This window comes from Saccostrea echinata, unplaced genomic scaffold, assembly GCF_033153115.1.
Source record: "Saccostrea echinata isolate AGI-Se365-2 ecotype Australia unplaced genomic scaffold, CSIRO_AGI_Sech_v1 ptg000027l, whole genome shotgun sequence".
NCBI lineage: Eukaryota > Metazoa > Mollusca > Bivalvia > Ostreida > Ostreidae > Saccostrea > Saccostrea echinata.
In genome coordinates, this window is record NW_026889776.1 from 10,726,172 (window position 1) to 10,749,338 (window position 23,167).

A 23,167-nucleotide genomic window follows, 5' to 3' on the forward strand; every position below is an offset into this window, starting at 1 on the left:
TTAAATAAAATGTTTTGTTGCTTTAGCTACAATGTAAATACAAAAAAAAATTCCTAAATTACGTAATTCTTTAACATTCTGTGTACTAAGTAACTGTACCAATTTGAAGACACTTGGTTTTCGGGAGTAGTAACTTGTTTATATATTTTTGTCGTAATGTATTATAATGTGGCATTTTGGAACAAAATTGAATTCATAATGTAAGTAATGCCCCTCCAGATGTTGATTTCATTTGAACATATTTTATTGCAATAAATATATACAATGGGATTGGGCACAAGTTCTAAAAACTTAATTCGCCCTCTCCCTACATGTAATATCACAAAAGATTGAATTAGACGTGTCCAACAGTATGTACAGAGTAAATTAACTCACAACATAGAAACTAGCGTTTCACAGTGTTGGCCCCGCAATGTCTCTTGGAGGTCACATAGATGTGGGGAAATATCGACAAAGTTCCTTGGTAGTTAAATGAATATACTCGCAAAGCATCATAATTGTTTTCTTATTTTAAACTTGATGTTTGTATATATAGAGACCGATCGGGTCTCGCCCACACGGTATCTTTTTCAGTAGATGAAACTCTTAACTAGTATTCTAAACGAAGTTATACCTACGGTGGGAATTGACAATTTATTGCAAAATGTAGTACAAAGTATGCATGCAGTAAAAACTAGTGTTTCATGAAAGGTTAAATAGGAAAATCCATTGTATTATATATACTTAAACGGATTTAGTTAGAAGTATTTGAAGCCAAAGTTTTAAAAGTAATTTTTATAATAATATTTGCAATTAGAAAACAGCTTAAAAGAATGGGTCTGCCCAGAAGACAATCAAAAAGTTTAATTAGTTTCGGAAGTGAAAATCTTGTTTCAGGGACGTAGCATCGTTTTTGAAAAGGGGGAGGGGGCAGCCAGGGGAAAAATTCAACCTACCAGAAAAAAATTGACAAAAAAGGAAAATTGTCCAAACTCGAAAATCCTATTTTGTGGGGGTAGCTGCGGAGTGGGGGGGGGGAGGGTGTAAGTTCTTCCTACCATTTTTTTTTTTTTTCATACACTACTACATTACCCTTATTTGACTATACTGCAACAAAAAGTGTGTGGGGGGGGGGGGGGGAACCAGCCTTTCCATGAACATTTTCAATAGTAATATGTTATGCTTGGAAAAAAAATGGCGTCCTGCCCCCCTCCCCCCCTTTTCCCCTTATTATACGTGCCTATGTTTTAAGTATATACATGTCTGGATAAAATTTAATGCATCTCAAAAGTTATAGAGTGAAACATTATTTAACTTGGAAGCAGTAATTACAGGGCATTTCCACATCATATGATAGGGAAAGAAGAAATGTTTTTGATGTGTGTGAAAATGAAAGCTTTTTTTTTTTTTGACTGGGAAACTTGAATTCTGATGAACCTCTCCTTCTGGTCGGCTGACGCCTTTTTCAAGCTGTATCCTAAATGGCATTTTCGATAGTAATTATACAGAAATTATCACGATCTGATTAAGTATATTTAATATAACTGATGACCCTATTTACCATTTTATAAAACACCATCAGTAATTTTATTTATATAGAGGAAAATAATACAAACATGATTTTAAACAAGTTTATTGTGATGTTGGCGATTATTGCACGTGGTCGTTTTTCATAAAATCGATATAGATTATGTAAAACATGATACGATTCATAAGATAAAATTATGTTATTCACAACATTGTATGTAAGGTGCGTATAACAATGGGGCAGGTGCAAGATAATATTATGTTTAACTGGGAACTACTCTTAACCTTCAATGATAATTGTGAAAACGACAAAATTTAGACACATAATGGAGAGCGTAGGATTTATATATGTGATGCTTGCTATATCTTACGCTCATGGTAAAGTGGATTTTGTATGAATTAATTTTTAGCAATATACATTCAAGTTGTTTCAAAGATTCAAAACTATCTTAAAGGGTTTTCAGTCTTTAAATTTAATTGAACCAATTTTAAATTTCAATTGTTCAATGAATAAAGTGCAGGTTCTGGGAAGTAGGTGAAAAAGTCATAAATGCATAAAGCAAACTTTGTTTGCTTTACTCATTCAGCAAAATTATTTTACGGATTCATTGAGCTTCAGTATTTTTCATTCTTCAAATGAATGCCTCATCAAATTTCAAACAATGCATTTTACTTTTACATAAAAAGTGTGCAAAAATACAAAAAAAAAAAAAAAAAAAAAAAAAAAAAAAAGTAACGGTTGATTGATGGGACAAAGCTTACGTAAAGATGACAATACGTATGTGTTCCATTCCATATGCAAGTACATAGATGTTCTTATCTCCAAAAGAGGCACAACTCTCTGTACACTAGTGAAATCTTTATGAGAGGTAACTCTAAACTTTGTAATTGACTGTACGTGTTCCATTTTTAATGTTTCCCATCAATTTGATAGGTTCTATATGTTGCCTCATGCATTCGGGGCAATTATACTTATAATTGATTTAGATTTCTCTTTTTTTTGTCCGCATCTGCTGTGAATTCGTAGGCATAGTAGGTATAGGCATACCAGCTTAATTGTACGATGCAACAAATTTTTTACAGAAAATAAAATTTATGCTGAGACTTCATTATTTTAGCGGATCTCAACAGACGACAGACTCAATGCAATGTCCTTCCAAATATCTGTCCCCAGACCTGTATCATCACTTTGGGGGGATGTTCCCACTGCGTCAGTTCCTGTGCAACAATTCTTGGACATCAGAATCCATCAGGGTACCCGATGGGGGCAAACAATGGCGGTTCCCTATCTTACAGTTTTTTAAATGGCGGAGGAACTCCGAATGGCGGAGGTGGATCGTCTTTTTTGTCACCAAACTCAATGAATTCCTTTTCATCTCTATCCGGGTCATCCGGGCCAGCAAACTATAATCCCGGAAATTTAGGACCCGGTAACCCCTATCTCAGCTCCGGATTCGGAAGTTCTGCAATCGGAACTAATTATAATCCAGCAAATCCGGGACAGACAAACGGAGGGATTCCCTTCGGAGCCAATAGCGGCGTCTTTGGACAACAGCCAAGTGGGTACAATGGCGGACAGTTGTCTGGACTTGGGAACCAGATTCCTGGAAATCCAGCCAATCCACTATCAGTGCACACGACTCAAGCGCCACCTACTACAACAACTCCTATTCGAACAACAGGTGTGTTTGTTGAATTACTTTTTAAAGTTTGTCTCTCAAATGCAACTTATTTTCATGAAAAAGACCAAAAAAAAAAAATACACTCTTCCGTTATAATATATTATTATATCATGTGGAGAGAAAGAAAATACATTTTTCAATATTGTTGAACATGAAAATTGTGCGTTGAGATTTTAAATGTCATACTTTCTATTTTGAATACTTATAAAAGCGACGGGAGCCACTCAGACCTGTCGTCCAATATCTTGTCCAGACATACAATACGTCCACTACATCAATGGCTGTCCAGAATGCATCAGTGAGTACAATAACATAGAGCAGAAGAGTCCAGCTAGAGTTAAATTGTATTGTTAAGTGTTGAGAAATAATTTTTGCAGCCCTGAAAGTAATTTGTTCTTATGTGCGTGCAATTTATATATATATATATATATATATATATATATATATATATATATATATATATATATATATATATATATATATATATATATATATATATATATATATATATATATATATATATATATATACAGTGTACATGTTGTATTGTACAGGTTGTAGTTGCAATCAGGTTTAGTCATACAACTAGAAGTATAAGGTTAAAGGAAGTCTTTTTTTTAAATAAGTATAATGCAAAAAAGGAAAATAAAGTAGAGAGGGAAAAAATAAATAGTTTTATTTACTTTTGTGATAAGAGCAAAAGTACGAAGTCCAAACATAATAATTGCGAATTTTAAAAGATAAAGATGAAAAAGAATCATTCGTCATTAAAGGGACATGGACACACATGCATTGCCGGTTTGTTTACAATTTTAAATGTCTATTTCAAAAATGATTTGAATGAAATATATGTAGATAACGAACAGTGTTCAAGCTCAAAGTCCATTTAAACAATACAAATCGGGAGAAGAGCAAACAATACCAGAGGTGAGATAAGGTGCCATGGAGGAGCGAGCATCCCCCGCCGACTGGCCACAACTTCCGTGCGCCCCCTCTCACGATCGGGGAAAACGGGAAAAAAAATCTCGTAGAACTAACGTAAAAATGTTTAATTCTCGATCGTAACGGTATTCTTCAAAACATTATATCAAATACCTGTGTTTGTAAACATGGGCGCGAGCTCTGCTCTTGTTTTTGTTCACGTATTACTGGGTGTGTTCGATTTGCAGACACTCTACACATCATGTGCTGGTTTTCCTTGATTATAGTTTAAAGATCTATAACATGTAGGATATAAAATTTTGATGGACATATAAACTGCAGAACTGTGTCCTTGTCACTTTAAGATGCATTTTCTATGTTTGTTTCAGTTCCGACCTCGCCATCATCTACAACAACTTCCAGGCCGACAACGACATTGAGAGCGACCTGCGCCCCCTTGCGGTGTGTAGCGCCGTGTGATAAAGGAATCGGGATAGGGCCCACAGGCTGTCCGATGTGTTTATGTAAATAAAGAACCACTAATTCTTCAACAACCTGAGTTTCTTTCCCTTCAATGTTTAGAATATATTAAATGTCAAGCAGAAAAGAAAAAATTTAAACTTTATTTGTAAAATATTAGATAAAGATCGTAAGTCCATACTCTATTCCTCTTTATTTTTCCGCATTTCGGACATTTGCGGAATAGTAATTTTGCGAATGAATAATGATTCAGAAACATATGACCGTCGTAATTTTATTAAAAGGAGAGGAAATTTAGTCTTTTTTGATAGGAAATACATATATGTATAAAACAAATAAGTAATAAATTTAAACAAGGAAACATATCACACCGGGTGAAGGCAGACTTTAAATGCAGGTTTCTCAATTTAAAGGGTTTAATTGAAGTATGCACTGAAGTTTAAATGAATTCTCTGAAAATGTTTCTTTTAACCCCTTGTAATTTGCATGTTTATACGGGATAATTTGGTCTTCTCAACACAATGCAGTCCCTTTGAACTGACAGTTATTTTAAGTAAATTAAAACCTTTAAAAGGCGTCCACTTTGCTGGTCAAAAGTGCTTCATGGTAAGAATTCTTCACCCCTCTTTCCATGATATATATTGCTGTAAATTAATTATGTACTTTTCGCAAGGCCTGGAGACGTGCCCGGAAATTGTGCTAAAACGTTTATATATTTTGAAAAACACTGTTTTTAATTCATTGTCTCTACCATTATACTAAAAATTGCTTTATTTCAATTCATTGAACGTAAACAATCTACTTCTCAATTGAAAAAAGAAATAATACATGTATATACATTTATACATTATCAACATCCATGTAGCTCACTTTTTTTAATTTAAATGGAGTTCACATATAGAGTTCCACTTGAGTTGAATTATAACAGATTTCATAAGTTTTGACCGGTCACCTACACGTAAACATATAGGAAATGACTCTTTCTTTGAGAAGCACAACGCACAGAAATGAAAGCCACAGGTCTCTCGGATGAGACATTAAAAACTGAGGTCCCGTGTCACTGTAGGCGTTGGAACGATAAAGAACCCTCACTGCTCAATGGCCCTAAGTGCCGGGTCTAAATATGAAGCCTTCACCGGCATACGGAGACGTCTCTATATGAGTGAAAAGAAAACTCGAATAGGACGTTAAACAACATACAATTTATCGATCATTAGTTCTGCTGGTTGTTGACCTAGCTGTTGCATTGGTCAAATTTAAAGTGGCCGTCTATCCACCTCTCCCACTGTCTACCTGTGCGTGTCCGGAGTCTGATGACAAGTATTTCAAAACACCTCTCTACCATTTTCATTGAAACTTCTTAAACATGTTAAGTACCTCAATTTATGAGAGAAAAAGAGAAATTTTCTTATTAATTTCCTTATAAAAACACATTTGAGAATGTTTTAACGATGCATAAAACGTAGGGATCACTTGATTTACAACACATAGCGTATACCATAATCTTCCATATTCGTGGTAAATATTGGGGGTCAGAATTTGCTGTATTGTTAGGACTAATGTTGCTAACTAGATCTAACATTTTATAATGATTTGAGGAACTCTACAAGTTGATCTAGAGCTACACCCTCGTCAGAGACTCTTGCATTTTAAATTTATTTAGCTTGTTCTTACGAATTACGAGGGAATTATAAATACAGATGTGTAGAATTTTTGTTTGCGGAGGAGGGGATGAACGTTTTGGGTGAATAATCCTCTGCTTTATAATGTTAGATTTTCATTTAAACGCTGCTTGACCCACCCCACCCCTTCCAGTTTTTGTTGAAGTATAGTCGAACTCTGAAAAATTCTTGTGCACATTGAAAAAAAAATACATAAAATTGAGTAAGAGTAAGACCCCATCACCACCTCAAAATTGGATTTTTGGCAATTTATTTATTTTTTCTAAATTAATTTTTTTTAAATTTCTTTTTATTTTAATTTTTGATTGTCAAATTTTTTGGAGATTCCCCCACCCTCTTCGAAAAATCGTCGCTGCAGGCCTGTAATTATAGTATACATAATATGATAATTGTTTGAAAATATTTAATCTATCTTTATCTCAATTCTTTTCTTTTCTTTAATTTCTTTATATCCTATAACATACTTTAAATCTTTTCACATATACTTTTTTATTATCAAACTTCTACTTGGTCCATTTCCCAAACTCTACCCCCCCCCCCTTTTCCCTTCCCTTCCCTCTGACCACAACCCTTAACTCTGAATGTCATTTACTAAATAATTTTCATGGTCTTTTAATACATTTCGAAGAAAATTTTCACGGTTTATGAAATATGAGGATTTTAGTATCTGATCTTCAACATACCGCTTCTGTATTCATTTTTCAACGAAATTCATGCACTGAACAAATTAAATACAAACTTTAATCCGTTTTAATGTCTTCAATTAAACCAACAGAGAAATCTTGAGCGTATGTATATATATCGCCTGGTTCTATCAGAGTATACTTATATAGCAAGGTGTTGTCCAAAAATGCCATAAATGTCATAAATTAATAGTTTAATTGATATGTCCCTTCCCATTTTAAACCAGATTCTCTGCCCCCCCCCCCCCCCAAAAAAAAAAAAATATGACCCCAAGCATTGCATGCATGTAAATTTAATAACCAAATATGAAAACATGTGATGTACTTCACATACCGGATCACTGCGTCATGTTTACTTATAAGAATTTTTATTCAATTTTGTTGAAAAAGGTAATAAAAAATATATGTGCATAATTGCAGAAAATCTCAACCCAATCATTCGTCATAGACGTGAAGGATGTGCAGATTTTGTAACAAACCTTCCATCATGCATTTTGCATAAGCTGTCAATGTTGTATTTTTGAGGAAGTATAAAAGGTTCCCTTCACCAGAGCACTTACAGCTTATCTAGCATGGAATTCTCAAAAATGGCTGTCAAAATGTTGTAAGTTTAGATGTCTTTTTTATTACATTTATTTCGACATTAAAGTTTAAGAGAGAGAGGAGAGAGAGAGAGAGAGAGAGAGGGTTCATGCTTTTAAAAAACCTGACTTTTTATTCTCCCTAAGCATTTATTATTATTATTATTATTTTTTTTTTTTTTTTTTTGCTGTGCATTCTTGTAAGATTCAATAACATTTAAATGATCATCGGCCAAAAAAAAAACCTGGAAGAAAAAGTATCCATTATCTGAAATATTGATACTACAAACGGTTTAAAATTACATGGGAGGAAGGTCTGCAAAAAAAAGAGAAAAAAATGTGAACTTCAATAAATAGATAAATTTTGAGAGAGAGAGAGAAAAAAAAAATCAGCAACATAAATGGATATAAAATCTGACTTTGAAATCTTGATCTTTGATGAATGATAAATCCCTTTTGTTGATATATTTTGTCCCCGACAGAGTGTTTCCTTTTAATTTTAGTTGTAACCTAAGTAACGTCGCAAACCATAAAAATAAATTTATTCCTCATTTCAAAGTAAACACCTCGAATTATATATATCCTTGTGTCGTTAAACTTTAGGTGACTTTTCGAACAAAAAAAATTTTTAGCATATTCCCTGAGTAAATATTTTCCACAGGAACACTCAGTCTAGATAAACCATTTACGAATAAGCAGGTGAGTTTTAGTTTTCTTATTATTCAGGGGCGGGGGGGGGGGGCACAAAACGTTAATTAACTAACATTCCGCATTCAACTTTCAACTCCGCAGATAAATGTGCATCTCCTTGAAATATGCTTTATGCTAATTTGCTTCGCTTGAGTTGTAATGCGGAAAATAACAAATAAAATTAATATTTTGAGCCTACAAGTTTAAATAAAGTCTTGTGTAATGGACTCTTTATATAACAATTCCAAATACTCATATAGATAATACAGTATAAGCTCTCTATATGTACATTTTTTCATTATTTTAATTGTTTCAAAAAAGATCATTACCTATGTACAGAGCCCCATCTCACGTTTTATATTGTGCACCATTTTAGACTTATAATGCATAAATTCAGAGGTTACGCAAATAAATCTCAATTTTTTTTTTTTAATATTTGAACTCTGTTTAAAATCCATTAAATGACGTCCACTTAAGTAAATTATGTACTGTTTTGAATCGCACACTGCCACGAAGTCGAACTCCTTTGTACGGTATGCACTTGTGAATAGTGTTATAAAAACACATTTTTTTTTTCATTAAATGAAAACCGAATGCATTAAATATTCCATATGTATAGCTATTTGGTGTAAAAAGCTATTTATCAAACGAAACTAAGATTATGCATTGTCACGAGACAAGGGACCATAGCAGAGGGTTTTTTTTCTTTTGTTTTTTAAAAATAACATTGCACATTATGGTTTTATTGTGTGTGTGAGAGAGAGAGATTTCTTTGTGATTCTATAAGGTTATAAATGAATCTACTCCTCTTGTAAGTTTAAAAGATTAACTACGTCTTCCTGATGAAGTGTTTAAAATGCCAAGCTCATTTTGAATATAAATATTTAATTTAACAAAAATGCTATTTGTTTACATACCGTAATATAATTGGCATTAGTTTTTATTAATAAGTTGAATGAAATGTAAACATTTGAGGGGCCGCCATAAAGTTTTATGTTGTGAACTAATACGGAACACTTTGTCACTGTTTGTCGAGAGCTTTCTGTCACAAATGTATACATTTCAACGGTTTTCAAACACCCAGTGTCCACATTCTCCCTGAGCACTCGGCCATTAAGAAAAATGACACAGAAGCGAGACCGTTATAGCACGTTAATGTTTTCCTCCAAAATTACGTTATATTATTATTTTTTTATCATTTAAATAAGGCGTTTTCTGGCTGACCAAGAATATTTAGAAGAATCAATGTACCATGTCATCTATCAAAGCACAATCGGGATCCTGTAAAGGGGAGACAAAAATTTCATCCAAAATGATGAGGTCCAAGAAAAAAGGAGGTCTTGCAAATCAGAATTTGCTCCACGCACTGCTCCCTGGGGCCAAAGTGGACAAAAAGAAAGGAGGGAAAATATCCGTGAATATGGCATTCTCTCGTGAGCGAGTGGTTTTCAATGTCGGAGGTACCAGGTTCGAGACGTATCGCTCAACATTACACAGCCAACCAAACAGTCCGTTAGCGGACGATACATTTCTTAAACGCTATTACAACGAGGACCGGAAGGAATATTTCTTTGATCGTGATCCGGATGTGTTCAAGGTAAAGATGAAAATGGTCGATCTGAATTTGTTCAAGATAATAATGAAATTAATCTGAATGTGTTCAAGTATGAAATTGATCTGAATGTGTTTAAAATTAGAATGAAATTGATCTAAATGTGTTCAAGATAAGGATGAAATTGATCTGAATGTGTTCAAGATAAGGATAAAATTGATCTGAATGTGTTCAAGAGAAGGATGAAATTGATCTGAAAGTGTTCAAAATTAGGATAAAATTGAACTGAATATGTTCAAGATAAGAATAAAAGTAATCCAGACGTGTTCAAGGTTAGGTAGAAAATCTGGATGTGGTACATGTAGGGAAGAATATCATGACGGTAGGCTTATAAATCAACTGATAATTAATATAACCTTGACATAAACAATGGAATTTTAATTTATTCGAGGAATAAAGTATTAAGGTTGGATTCTAATTACTAGACGTGAAACGGAAATTCTGAACAGTTCCTAATTTTGAGTTTTTTACGTACGAGTACGTATTAGTTCCTTCTAAACCAACCATATCCTTGTATTAAACATCCTTTTATATAATAAGAAGGACAAGGGCGTATTTAGAGGGTTCCGGACCTCCCTGGAATTTTCTGAGTCATTAAATTTCTATGTAATTAGTAACCAAAAAACTAACCTTAGACACCCCCCCCCCCCCCGAAGGAAACACGGACCCTCCTTAAAACGGTAAGGAGAGTCATCTATCTGAGGAAAAATGTCAAATGTCTTCTCCTACCCCCCCCTCCCCCCCCCCCCCACACACACACATAAACGCAATGGGATTTTCAGATTTAAACAAGTTGTTCAGGTTTTTGTGTCTGCTCGTCAGAAAATTTCCAGTTACAGTAAAAAGAATTATTCTTAATAGAGATATTCTATTTCTTTCTAAAGTTTTCTTTCTAATCACTTTACACGGCCAAAAGGTCACAATATGTACTTCCGAAACAGCGCAGTCACGCCCATACAAATAGTAAACATTGACATCATGTTGTTTCACAATTAACATTAAGACTGTCTGTAGAGCTGAAAACAGATTAGATATTTCTGCAAAGTTATATGATTAATGTCTTTGTAAAAGTGCGTCTGCAAATGTTCAACGGCGTTTGACAAGGAGTAGAATTAATTTTAGGGAATGATTACGTAATTCGAACATTTCGTGACAAGAAAATACTACACATGTATTTACCATACGTTTTCTAAGTGTTATTTGCCCAGACGTTATGCATAATGAATGATTGTTTATTTCTCTGTAATTAATTATCTAAAATGATAAATCATCATAATAGTGATCCATAGATTAATAATAACATGCATTTTTGCTTCGATATGTAGTGCTTGTTTGTTTGGTTATTGTATATATGAAGCATTAATTGAAAATTTACAATACATATGAAAATTTATAATTCACAGGCGATTCTGAATTACTTACGGACTGGGGAGCTTCACCTTCCTTCTTTTATATGCGGCCCTGCAGCGAGAGAGGAGTTAATGGTGAGAAATGCCAAATACCACTTTGACTGGTAGTATGAGCATGTTGCATGTTTGTTAAATTTGACTTTGTTTTAAATGCGTGGGTCATAACAATTTCAGGGGTGCGTGCATGATCTTAGCGGTCACGCAGATCTGCGTGGAAATATGCTAGCCTGGCCGCTACGTAGCGTTCAATAGACTTAGATATCTGACATATAAGCAGGGCTGGTAACTATGATCTTGAACGAAGTCATGGCTTGCGACTCAAACTCTCTGGTTGAGAATTTAATTGTACAAAGCCCGCATGCTCTGGATGAAACTATGCAATTCCGGTAACTGAAAGTCTATAGCTACTGACTGACTGGCAGAGTTCTACCATTCAGTCAACTTTCCACATCTTTCAGTGATCATTGATGATTCAGTTGACTGAATGGTGCAGTTCCATCTTATGGCATATCAGAACTGGACGATTGGCTCAGAAATTTTTCTTTCATTTTTTGTTATTTTTAAACTCTTAAACAGGAAGTATTTGAAAGGAAGAAAAAGGGATAGATGTGTGGTACACCTTTCTCTTCACTGTGAAAATGGAAGAAAATCAAAATTCAGTATCGGACATCATACCCTTTAATAAAAATAAATTATGAAAGAGCGAGCTTAAATAAAATTCACATTTTATAAGAAGGATGAATAAGTCTAGTTTGAAGGATGAATAAGTCTAGTTTAAAGTGAATGTAATCGAATCATGGTGGAATCAGCTAAAATAAAATTAGAATTAAATGCAGTCATCATTCCGTTGTAGTTTTGGGGTGTCAGTGACGACATCATACAGAAGTGCTGCTGGTCGCACTATAACAGCTGGAACTCTACACTGGAGGCGCTGATGCAGCTGGAAAGGGACCGGAAGGGATCCATGGACGAGGTGTTGAGTTCAAGGGTCAAACCAACGACCTGCTGGGGTAAAATGCAGAACCAAGTATGGTTGGTTCTGAACAAGCCGAACTCCAGTCGGACCGCCAAGGTTTGTGTGTATGAGAAGTTGTGTTGTTTTAGAAATACTGTCACAAATTTCAAGCGAGGATATCGAGGAGATATCCAGGGGTTTGGTCAATTTCGACAACATTTCACTGGTCCTTTAATTCATTCACAATTTAAGGAAAACACAAGGCTTAAAAAGTAACAACTAATGGATGACGAAGAAGAACAACCCCCTACCCCCCCCCCCCAACCCCCTCCACCACCAGTTCACAATAGTTTTTTCCATAATATTTATAAAAACCAGTTGATGCAAGCTAAAATAGTGAAAGATCACTGGACATAAACAAATTATTTCTGGTCCCTATTTTTATGGCTTTTTGAATTTTGACCAGACTTAATGTTTAGCGCGAGCTCATGCAGCAACTGAAGTTCAACTTTAAAAAAAAACTACCATGAATCAAAGGCACTATGTACAGGCTTCTAAAACAAAAATAAATTTTATGTTTGTTATAAAGTCACCTTCATTTGATGACTTTGTGGTGTGAAAATATGGATGAAACAGAATCATAAAACATAAAATGTAATACAAGTAAAACCAGGGGACTCTGTAGGATTTCCAGTTGAGGGTGGAGGGCGTAAAGTTTTTATTACATTTTGCGTCAAGAATAATGTTACCAGGCAAAGCGGCCTAATATTTTGTTTGTGTAATACTGTTAATGAGTATATTTGTCTATAGTCTCTTCCTTTAAATTAATGTTCTCTATTAAATTTAGATTTTTTTTTTTCAATTTGAATTCGTTTATCACGGTTATCATATATCATATACAAATTGAAAGTGAAAAACAAAATAAGAATTTGGTATAGGACTCTATTTAACGCTTGAACTTTCCTGTGGTTTATTTCAATATATAAACACCTTGGTTCCTCTTTCTTATAGTAAAGCGCCCATTTACTATTTCGTGTAAAGTTTAAGAAGCAGCAACAGTTTAAAAAAAAAAACAAGAACTCTGGCTGCGCCACGGAACATTGTTTTATACTTGAACCACAGAGCCAGGATATAGATATATAATATTTATGTATCTAATATGTGAATCCTCAAACTAGATTATTAAATTTTATCTTACCGGTACTTGATTTTGCTTTGATCTTGAGGTAAATATGATAACATGAAATGTAATAGCCGCTGTTTAAAACGATCAAATGATAGTGCAATAGCTAAATTTTATTTAAAATTCGGAAAATGTTTTTAAAAAATTTCCAATGAATAAATTCCTAATATTTGACCCCTAACATAGATTATCATTACACTTGGCTGGTTTTGTTGCAAATTGTAAGATCAAAATAATGTAATAATTTCATTAAATATTACATATTGTAACATGGCTGATAACCCGCACCTATATACATGTACAGCTGTTTTTTCAAATTTGTCGATTTAGGAAGATATTAGGTTAAAATCCATCCTTCACTATAGACATATCAGGGCATATTATGGCGTATATAAAAAGACTTAAGTAATGGCTATTTTAGCACAGACGTAGTGTTTTCCTTTTTAAATTTTATGTGAACAAAGAGCATAAAGCTTTAAATTAAAGGATTACAACAATATATTGAAATCCTTTCGCCATAGTTTACGAACAATTAATTACATCTTACAAACATACGATTAATTCAACACAGATTTAGAAATTTGAATGTTAGCAGTGTCTTGCCGTGGGACAATACAAGACACTGATTATTGGGGAAAGTAAAATAAATCTCACATCGAAAGAAATGTGAAACGGCGCATTAAACAGGGGCTAATAAAACTCTTAAATCCATGCTGGCAACTGAATTTTAATTGTGGGGATAAAAAATAAACCGGTGGGAATGGGCCAAGGGAATACAACGCTGTTGTCGTCATAGTTAAGTTCTGGTTATGACCTAGGTCACCCAAATATTTTTTTTTTAATTTTATCACAGGTGCTTGGGGACAGCCCTCCTCCTTGTTCCCTACCCCAAGGGTTCTTCGACTTTTTTTAAATAATATATTTTCTATGACACATTCACAAGGTATTACAACTGTAAAATCCAAAATATAACTTAAAATTAGCTTTTTTTAAAAAAAAAAAATTTACACTTTCTGATACAAAAAGAGAACCCGTCCCGAAGCACCTGTGAATTTTATAGGTGTTCCGTTGTCTTTAATCAGTGTATTGTCATATCTAATATCATTTATATGCTTGCTTATTGAAAAAAATGTATATCTAAGAATCAAACATCATTTTTGGTGCACATATATGGTTACCTAGTTGTCGTGGACTTCGATTCGATCGAAACGATCAGTTAGAATTCTTTGTGTATATCATGAGCGACAACTCATGCTAACCTCTTTCAAAATTTTCTTTCTTTCTGTCGACCGGTCTGTGTGATTGAAAAAAATGAAACATTTCGAATGTCTCCGTTTTACAGCAAACCAAATATATATGTATATTAGAAGCAGTGCTATACATTTATTGATTGGGTTCAAGGGCAGCATGCGTTATGTCGGACCCAAACTCTTCGGTTCGATGGGTCGACAGAAACGCATATTGCATGGGAACACAGACAATAAATGTTTTGTTATACTTTTATTTTCTTTTATTTATTTATTTGAAATATGTATCTTGTGCTGGCTTCCATTTACCCGCATTGCAGTAAAACTCGGTCAATTCTGTCACTGCCGAACACCAACGAATGCAAATAAGATTTAGCTGATCCCGGCCACAGTGTGACGTAAGCGGTCCAATATCCATCGGCCATCGGGTCCGTAGAACGCAGGGGGGGAGGGGGCAGTTGGCCCAACCCTCATCCCACTTTTTTCTGAGTAAACTATTTTGCTATAGTAAATTTTCCTTTAGATGCTGCCCCCTTTTTTATGTGTTAAAGTCGAGCACCGGCAAATTTCAGGATATGGACAGTAAATTACCTTTTTTTTTTTTTGCTTGTCAGATAATTTTGGGAAGTTGACCCCCCCCCCCCCCACTTCTGGTCAGTTTATCATTATTATTTTTATTTATTTATTTATTTTTTGCTTGTCACATTTTTTAGGGAAGTTGCCCTTCCCCTACTTTTGAAACCGTTGCTACGAGCCTGTCCATCGACAAGCTCCAATATCTCACTCTGCGGTCAAACATTGAACGGATTTTTTTTATGACCGCTCAGTTAAACATTGGATATGTTAGATTTTTTTTGTATATAGATTTATATAGGAACCAATTTTTAAAGGCTATAACAATATTTTTCTATCGTCAGATTTATATCTGTATACATGTATCACTGACGGGGATTCGTCAGTTTGCCTATTATAGATACATTTACAAATTGCAAGAAATTGAATGTTTTAGTCGTACAGCATTTCGTTCTACAGCAGAAAATTATATGTACTTGTTCATGTTTTTGAAACTTGGCAGAAATACTTGGTTTGTTTTACTTTTTTACCTTCAGATATCTGGCTCAGTGACTGCGTATCGCTGATGTCGGTCCGTCTGTTTGTCTTTGCATTGGAAAAGATAAATGATTTTAAGTACATGTACCTTTTTCCCTAAAGCTTGCAAGTTCACGTATATTAGTAGAAATATGTAAAATATTTCGTTTTTGTTTTACTTCCAGATGTATGGCTACGTATCACTGTTGTTCGTTCTCGTATCCATAGGCAGTTTTGTGATCGAGACGCATCCTGTCTTTGAAAACAAAATACGAATACCAAAACCCGGAACCGGAAGTGCTACACAAAATATGACGTCATCAAACTTTACATCGTCGAATGCGACGACAGTGAATTCTTCATCCCATCTTAATAATGTGGAATTCATTTCGGTGAAAGTAACACATCCAGTTTTCACGGCAATAGATATTTCCTGCCTGATATTTTTTACTATAGAATACATAACACGGTTCCTATTTGCCAGGAGAAAATTCAAATTTATGAAATCCATGATGGGCGTGGTCGATATCCTGGCCATTATACCGGATTACATTCAAATCCTTGTTTACGCCCTACACCCAGATATGCGATATGACGTAGACATTAATTATATCTCCGTTTTACGAGTTGCTCGAGTTTTAAGAATTTTCAGATTAATCCGTCATGTTCCTGGATTATGGATTCTAATATACACCCTAAAGTCAAGCCTTAAGGAACTACTTTTAATGATCGTGTTCATCATAGTTGGTATGTTAATATTTTCGTCATTGATCTATTTTGTTGACGACAGAGACACTTTCAAAAGCATTCCGCACAGTTTTTGGTGGAGCCTCATCACCATGACAACCGTTGGCTATGGAGACATGTATCCCGTGACGGAGTTAGGATACATTGTGGGGTCGTTTACGGCATTATCCGGGCTTTTAATGATCGGATTCTCAGTTCCGGTTCTCGTGAATAACTTCATCATGTACTACAAACATCTGGAATTCGCGTTGAGTGACGAAGAAGCAAAAGAAAAAGTGGAAAGTGAAGAAATTGAAAAAGAAACGTCTTTGTACAATAATAATCCCTCTACTAACGGTGAACAAGTCAACCTATGCAATGTCCACGAGGAACAGACTTAAAACTCTAGGATTAAAGACCTTTAGCTACTGGCGAAAAGCAACAAGGACGATCTGCATTTAAAATTGCACGTACCAGTACTTCCTGTTTAGAAGATTCATAAAATCTAGATAAAGTTAGTGATATCCAAATGACTACACGATGCAATTTCGCTTCGAGTCGGATTTGTGACTTTGAGATGAAAAAATATGTTTGCATTGTTAAACTGTTATTTGTATGAAATAGTTTTTTTTCTATTTTATCGAGCAATAGAATTTATGGATACTTGACTGAAATATGTATACTTAGGGACGTTTATATTCTGTTTGTGAACTTGATATGGGTTTTTGAAAGAATTTTTGAAAATAAATGTTCACATTAGTATGTATTTACATGTGGATTACATGCACACAGAAAGCCCTTTTACTGTTCTCAATCAACAACTCTACCATGTTTATTGTTAAAAAGGTATGTGCATATTCTCGATAGTAAAAAAAAAAATGAAGTCAACGCTAGAACGGTATAAATGTGTAATGTAAATATCATTGTTAATAATTTATTGGTTAGTACATTTGTTTGAATTGTCGATATCAGCAAGAATGTTAAACCTTATATTAAGGCGAGTGCTTTGATTTGAAACTTCAATTTTATTTAATTAGTTTGACAGTGTTGTAATCATCATGTTTGCATTGTACATATATCACAATGTAGTATACAGTTGAACTTCGTTATCTCGAACACCAATATCTCGTTACCAGTTTTTATGTTTGTTTCTTTAAAACCCCGTCAACCCGAATCCTTGGATACCCCGAACTTTAATCTTGGTCCCGTCGAGTTCGAGATAACGAGGTTTGTCTGTATTTGTCTCGATTTTGAAGAAGCAGTCGTTGTCTTCCACATTATATCAAACGTTAATCTAACCTTTAATATTTGAATTATATATTTTTGTTAAAAAAATAAAGAAAGAAATAGAATGTTACATTTAACATGTTTTAACAATGTAAATATTGTGATAAGAATTTCACGAAGTGATGCATTTAAAAAATGAATTGGAAAAAGAATTTTTTTTTTTTTTTTTTTTTTTTTTTTTTTTTGTTAACAATATATTTACTTGAAATTTTATACAAAGATTTTTACATAAAGCTGCACTTTAAGGTGAGCCTGTAGAAAAAGGAAATTATTACTGCTCTTATCGGAAAATTATGTTATTATTAAAAAGCCAAATAAAAAAAAATATATTAACGAGGTCTTATTCCATGTTTATTTTAAGCAGTTAGAGTGAACTGCCATCAGATCTAAAATGAAATATATTAAAATCTACAGTATATTACACATTTTTAATTTGTTCAAGCATTAGGCCTAATTGCATGGATTTATTATATTATTTACATATAATTTCCCCGTTTTAAAAGTTAAAAGTAAGCAGAGAGTTGTCCCCCTTTTTTGACCACAAAGAAAAAGTTGTGTAAAAATATCTTTAACTGCGTGAATTCGATAGAAAAGGAATTTTCACAGAAGTAAGTCACTAATACTTTTTATACCCGCACTTTCAAAAGAAAGTTCGGGTATATTGTAGTTACTCATGTCTGTCCGTCCGTCCGTCTGTCACACTCTTCTTTCTCAAACTCCTCTTACATTTTACACAGTAGCCTAATCATCTTTTGGGAGATGGTTGGTGGTGTCATGTAGATGTGCAGTAAGGTTTCGGAATTTTCATTTTCACCCTGGGGGTCAAATGGGGGTCGAAAAATGACGTTTTTTTATGCAAAAAGCCCCTGGTTCCCTGAACTCCTCTTACATTTTACACTGTAGCCTAATCATCTTTTGGGAGATGGTTAGTGGTGTCCTGTAGATGTGCAATAAGGTTTTGGAATTTTCATTTTCACCCTGGGGGTCAAATGGGGGTCAAAAAATGACGTTTTTTATGCAAAAAGCCCCTGGTTCCCTGAACTCTTCTTACATTTTACACAGTAGCCTAATCATCTTTTGGGAGGTGGTTGGTGGTGTCCTGTAGATGTGCAATAAGGTTTCGGAATTTTCATTTTCACCCTGGGGGTCAAATGGGGGTCGAAAATGACGTTTCTTATGCAAAAAGCCCTTGGTTCCCTAAACTCTTCTTACATTTTACACAGTAGCCTAATCATCTTTTGGGAGGTGGTTGGTGGTGTCCTGTAGTTGTGCAATAAGGTTTCGGAATTTTCATTTTAACCCTGGGGGTCAAATGGGGATGAAAAATGATGTTTTTTTTAATATAAAAAGACCCTGGTTCCCAGAACTCCTCTAACATTTTACACAACAGCTTTATCATCTTTTGGACTGATTATGATTGATTATTATTGTTTAATGCCTAGGCGGCAATATTTCAGCCATATTTCGGCGATCAAATTAAGTGTATATTCCCATTTATGAATTTTGACACAAATTTAAGAAAAGTGAGGTCAAGGTCAAAAAATATTGATGCAGTTGAATAGCTCTCATTAGTATGTATCAGCATATGAAGTTTGATTTAAATATCTTGAATGATTTCATGAAAACTGAACTAAATACTAATTTAAGAAAAGTGACGTCAAGGTCAAAGGAAAGGTCAAGGTCAAAAAATGTTGATTCAGTTGAAAAGCTAACATCAGTTTGTATCAACATATGAAGTTTGATTACACTTTCTTGAATGGTATCTTTAAAATTGAGCTAAACTCTAATTTAAGAAAAGTGAGGTCAAGGTCAAAGGAAAGGTCAAGGTCAAAAAATGTTGATTCAGTTGAATAGCTTACATCAGTTTGTATCAACATATGAAGTTTGATTACACTTTCTTGAATGGTATCTTTAAAATTGAGCTAAATCTAATTTAAGAAAAGTGAGGTCAAGGTCAAAGGAAAGGTCAAGGTCAAATAATGTTGATGCAGTTGAATAACTTAGATCAGTACGTATCAACGTAAGAAGTTTAATTACACTATCTTGAATGGTATCTTTAAAACTGAGCTAAACACATTTAAGAAAAGTGAGGTCAAGGTCAAAGGAAAGGTTAAGGTCAAAAAATGTTGATGCAGTTAAATAAGTCTCATCAATATCTATCAGCATATGAAGTTTGATAAAAATATATTTGATAGTTTCTTTGAAGCTGAACTTTAATCAGAGCTAAACGCAAAGCTTGACGGAAAGACAGACGGAAGGATGAAAGGACGGAAGACGGACATGACAAACACTATATGCAGTTATGCACTAGCCATATTCATGGCGGGGCATAAAAACAAGGTAAAAAATTTTGTTTGCATGCACCCTTTCTCAATACCACTTCTTCATGTTCCAGGATTGAAGTTTTAATGTCAAAAGGTTCTTAAGTTATAGTTTGGAGGTCTTTTTCTCAATCTGACCTTGAATGAAGAAAGGAGTCAAGGTCAAAATTTTAGTTCAGTGCATCTTTTGTAAATGTCTTTTTTCTATGTTACAAATTTGAAATCCTAATGTCAAAGGGTTCTCAGGTTATAGCCTGGACTATATTTTTATGTAAAGATTGACCTTGACCTTATTGTAGTAATGTGGCTAAGGTTTATTTTCTTACTATTAAATAAATGAGTCAACCATTGTTTCGAATATGTTCACAATAGAAAGATAGATGAATATGATAGAAAAATAGATGAGAGAGAGATAGAATTTTCATGGTATAGAAAAATCATAATTGCTCCCTTTTCCCTAAGAAATATGTGATGCTTTAAGTCACTTATCGACACCTGCATCTACCGAACTTAAAATATAAAAAAGAAAAGAAAAAAGAAAGGAAACAATCATTCCTCCATTATTTCTAAGACCCATCTCCCTTTTATTACAGTTACGAGAACCTTTGGAAACAAGACAACTCCTAAACATTTTTAAAACGTCATCACCGAAAAGTTATCCAACCAGGTTAAAATTGTTAATATAACATAACACGTCTATTACGTACACTCAGCCGTATTTTAGACGAAATATCAGTTGAAGTGTAGACCGTCACCGGTTCGAGATTTACACGTTTTCCAGAATCAAAACATGAAGGCTTGCGAAGAGAAGTGGATGTAGGCGAAAGCCTGTCCACTTCTTTAAAGAGAATAGTCGCCCATGTGGCGCAGTGGTTAGAAGCTCTAGAGTCGTGGAGTAAGGAGTTGATCCTTAAGTCGCGTGTTCAAATCCACTGCGGGACGTGGAGACCAGTTCTTCGGATGAGACTGTATAAACCGAGGTCCCTAGTTGTTGGCACAAAAAAGATCCCTCAATGTTCAACGGCCCTAAGTGTTGACCATAGGTAATGGCGTCTCCATATGAGCAAAAAATTCTCGAGAAGGACGTTAAACAACAAACAAACCCCGTTCTATACTAAACGTTTAAAATAATATATTCATAATGTACTTACCGCCTGTTATAGGTACTGTTAACTTGATAGAATAATAAATCCATTTAAAACACACACTAAATATTAATAATCCCAGTGGTAATAATGATATACATACACCATGTGCAAAACAATAATGATAACGGTAAAAGTAGTGCTAGCAGTGTGTCGTAATTCCACGCACGAGTCTAGAAATTTTCCAAAAAAGGTGTACATTTGTAAAACTTGTATTATAATTACATACAATTTTTTTTTCATAAGTTTATGTTAAATCTATTCGAAATATGACAGGAAAACGGGTGAATCGTGGGTGGGGGTTGATTTTTGACAAAGTTGATTGGGTCAAGATTTGGAAAGGGGTTCTCCGAGTCCTACCCAGATACTGATAAAAATTTGCACAAGTTGTAATTTTGGCATCTAATTTTTTTTAAGTTCATCAAAAAAGCTATGCACTAAATTAATAATATTTGTTGTTTTGACAATAAATTCAAGAAGTTCCAATTATGGGTAGAAAATTAACCACCCTCTTTTTTACACAAATCTTTCAAAAATTCTCTCTTTATCAGAATTTACATTATTAGGTAATATCAAACTGGTAATGAAATATTTACATGCGCGGATCTTGAAGGAGGGGGGGGGGGTCCGGAACCTAAAACCTCAACTAAAAGTGACCTTGGACCCCCCCCCCCCCCCGAAAACACGGACCCCTGTTAAGTTGGAACGAAAAGTTATACATATGAAGCTTAAAAAGTGAGCAGCCAAACCCCCCTCTCCCCCCCCCCCGTCACTTGACAAGCCAAAAAAAGTTCTTTTTCAAAACTCAAAATACTCAAATATCATATTTCGTGGGGTGAGGTGGGGGTGGGTTCCAACTTCTTTCAGTACCACAATTTTATATGTTCACTACTACATTACCTTTATTTGACTATAATGCAACAAAAAGTGGGGGAGGGGGATGGGGGGAAACAACCCTTTCAAGAACATTTTCCATAGTAAAAAGTTATGTTTCGAAAAAAGTGGGGGGCAGGCCCCTCCCCCCCCCCTCCCCGATGCTACGTGCCTGCATTTAGAGGCAAACACCTTAGTGCGGGTATTACTGTCTTATGACAGCATCTTTTTTTTGTTTGTTTGTTTTTTTATCCTTTCTAAACTTTAACCTAACCATTTGCATTTCGGTTTATTTTACCCCAATCTATACTTAAACTTGTACTTACCGACTATCATAGGTCCTGCATGTCAACTTCATGAAATATAATCCAATTAAAACCCAAAATGAATAAATTCCTACTGATATACATGTAATGATTGCACCATCTAAAAATAATAATGGTAAAACTAGTACTAGTAGGGTGACGCAAGCCCAATGTGATGTAGAAATTTTCAAAAAGGTGTTCACATACATGTACAGTACAAGAACAAATTTTAAGTTATCATAACAAACGATGGTTACACATAACTTTGCCATCTAGGCCTATTTCCAAAAACAGGCAAATTGTGTGTGTGTGTTGGGGGGGGGGGGGGAGGGGGTGACAAAATTGATTGGGTTTGGCTTTTCAAGAAGGTTTTTGCCTAATCAAATACTAAAAAAAAAGTTTGCACATTTTGATAAATTCATTAAAAACACTTTGTACTAAAGTAGTATTATTTGTTGTTGAGAAAATAAAATTTAAAAAGTTCAATTATGGGCCAAAAATTTATATCCCCCCTTTTATCAAAACATATTTTACATCATTAATTAAATTCTGTTATTTCAGACTGGTAATGAATTAAGTAAAGGAAATACCTTTAAGATGCTCATAGGTCACGTGGTCACCTGAGCATTTTATGCTCGATTTGACGAAACATGTACTGTGTAAATTGTAGAATTATTTTGACTTTTTCTTTGGTAAGCCCAATATGAAGGAGTGTGCATTTAGAGGCAAACACCTTAGTGCGGGTATTACTGTCTCATGACAGCATCTAGTTTTTTTTTTAAATCTACTA

At 34.4% G+C, this 23,167-nt stretch overlaps 2 protein-coding genes across 4 annotated transcripts; both read left to right on the top strand.

The window, feature by feature from the left end:
* The first annotated feature begins 2,274 nt into the window (after positions 1-2,274).
* On the top strand, positions 2,275-4,641 carry LOC133193200 (probable glycoprotein hormone G-protein coupled receptor). The gene is made up of 4 exons (XM_061329168.1): positions 2,275-2,284; positions 2,625-3,188; positions 3,400-3,486; positions 4,499-4,641. The coding sequence occupies exons 1-4, from the start codon at positions 2,275-2,277 to the stop codon at positions 4,639-4,641; spliced, it is 804 nt and encodes a 267-aa protein (XP_061185152.1).
* A 2,877-nt stretch (positions 4,642-7,518) lies between these two features.
* LOC133193376 (potassium voltage-gated channel protein Shaw-like) lies at positions 7,519-17,871 on the top strand. 3 transcript variants are annotated; one of them, XM_061329314.1, is made up of 5 exons: positions 7,519-7,558; positions 9,434-9,822; positions 11,241-11,321; positions 12,100-12,318; positions 15,906-17,871. In XM_061329314.1, the coding sequence occupies exons 2-5, from the start codon at positions 9,478-9,480 to the stop codon at positions 16,845-16,847; spliced, it is 1,587 nt and encodes a 528-aa protein (XP_061185298.1). In that variant the 5' UTR covers positions 7,519-7,558; positions 9,434-9,477; the 3' UTR covers positions 16,848-17,871. The 3 variants fall into 3 exon arrangements, with proteins under 3 accessions (XP_061185298.1, XP_061185296.1, XP_061185297.1); XM_061329312.1 differs by lacking the exon at positions 7,519-7,558 and adding an exon at positions 8,198-8,234; XM_061329313.1 differs by lacking the exon at positions 7,519-7,558 and adding an exon at positions 8,999-9,036.
* Positions 17,872-23,167: the final 5,296 nt, after the last annotated feature.

Bases quoted from the DNA above. Each gene is read 5' to 3' on its own strand.
- LOC133193200 (XM_061329168.1), top strand. The intron at 3,189-3,399 runs GTGTGTTTGTTG...TACTTATAAAAG, and splicing joins AACTCCTATTCGAACAACAG to CGACGGGAGCCACTCAGACC. The intron at 3,487-4,498 runs GTGAGTACAATA...TGTTTGTTTCAG, and splicing joins TGGCTGTCCAGAATGCATCA to TTCCGACCTCGCCATCATCT.
- LOC133193376 (XM_061329314.1), top strand. From the start codon at position 9,478: ATGTCATCTATCAAAGCACAATCGGGATCCTGTAAAGGGGAGACAAAA. The intron at 9,823-11,240 runs GTAAAGATGAAA...TATAATTCACAG, and splicing joins GTGATCCGGATGTGTTCAAG to GCGATTCTGAATTACTTACG. The intron at 11,322-12,099 runs GTGAGAAATGCC...ATTCCGTTGTAG, and splicing joins CAGCGAGAGAGGAGTTAATG to TTTTGGGGTGTCAGTGACGA.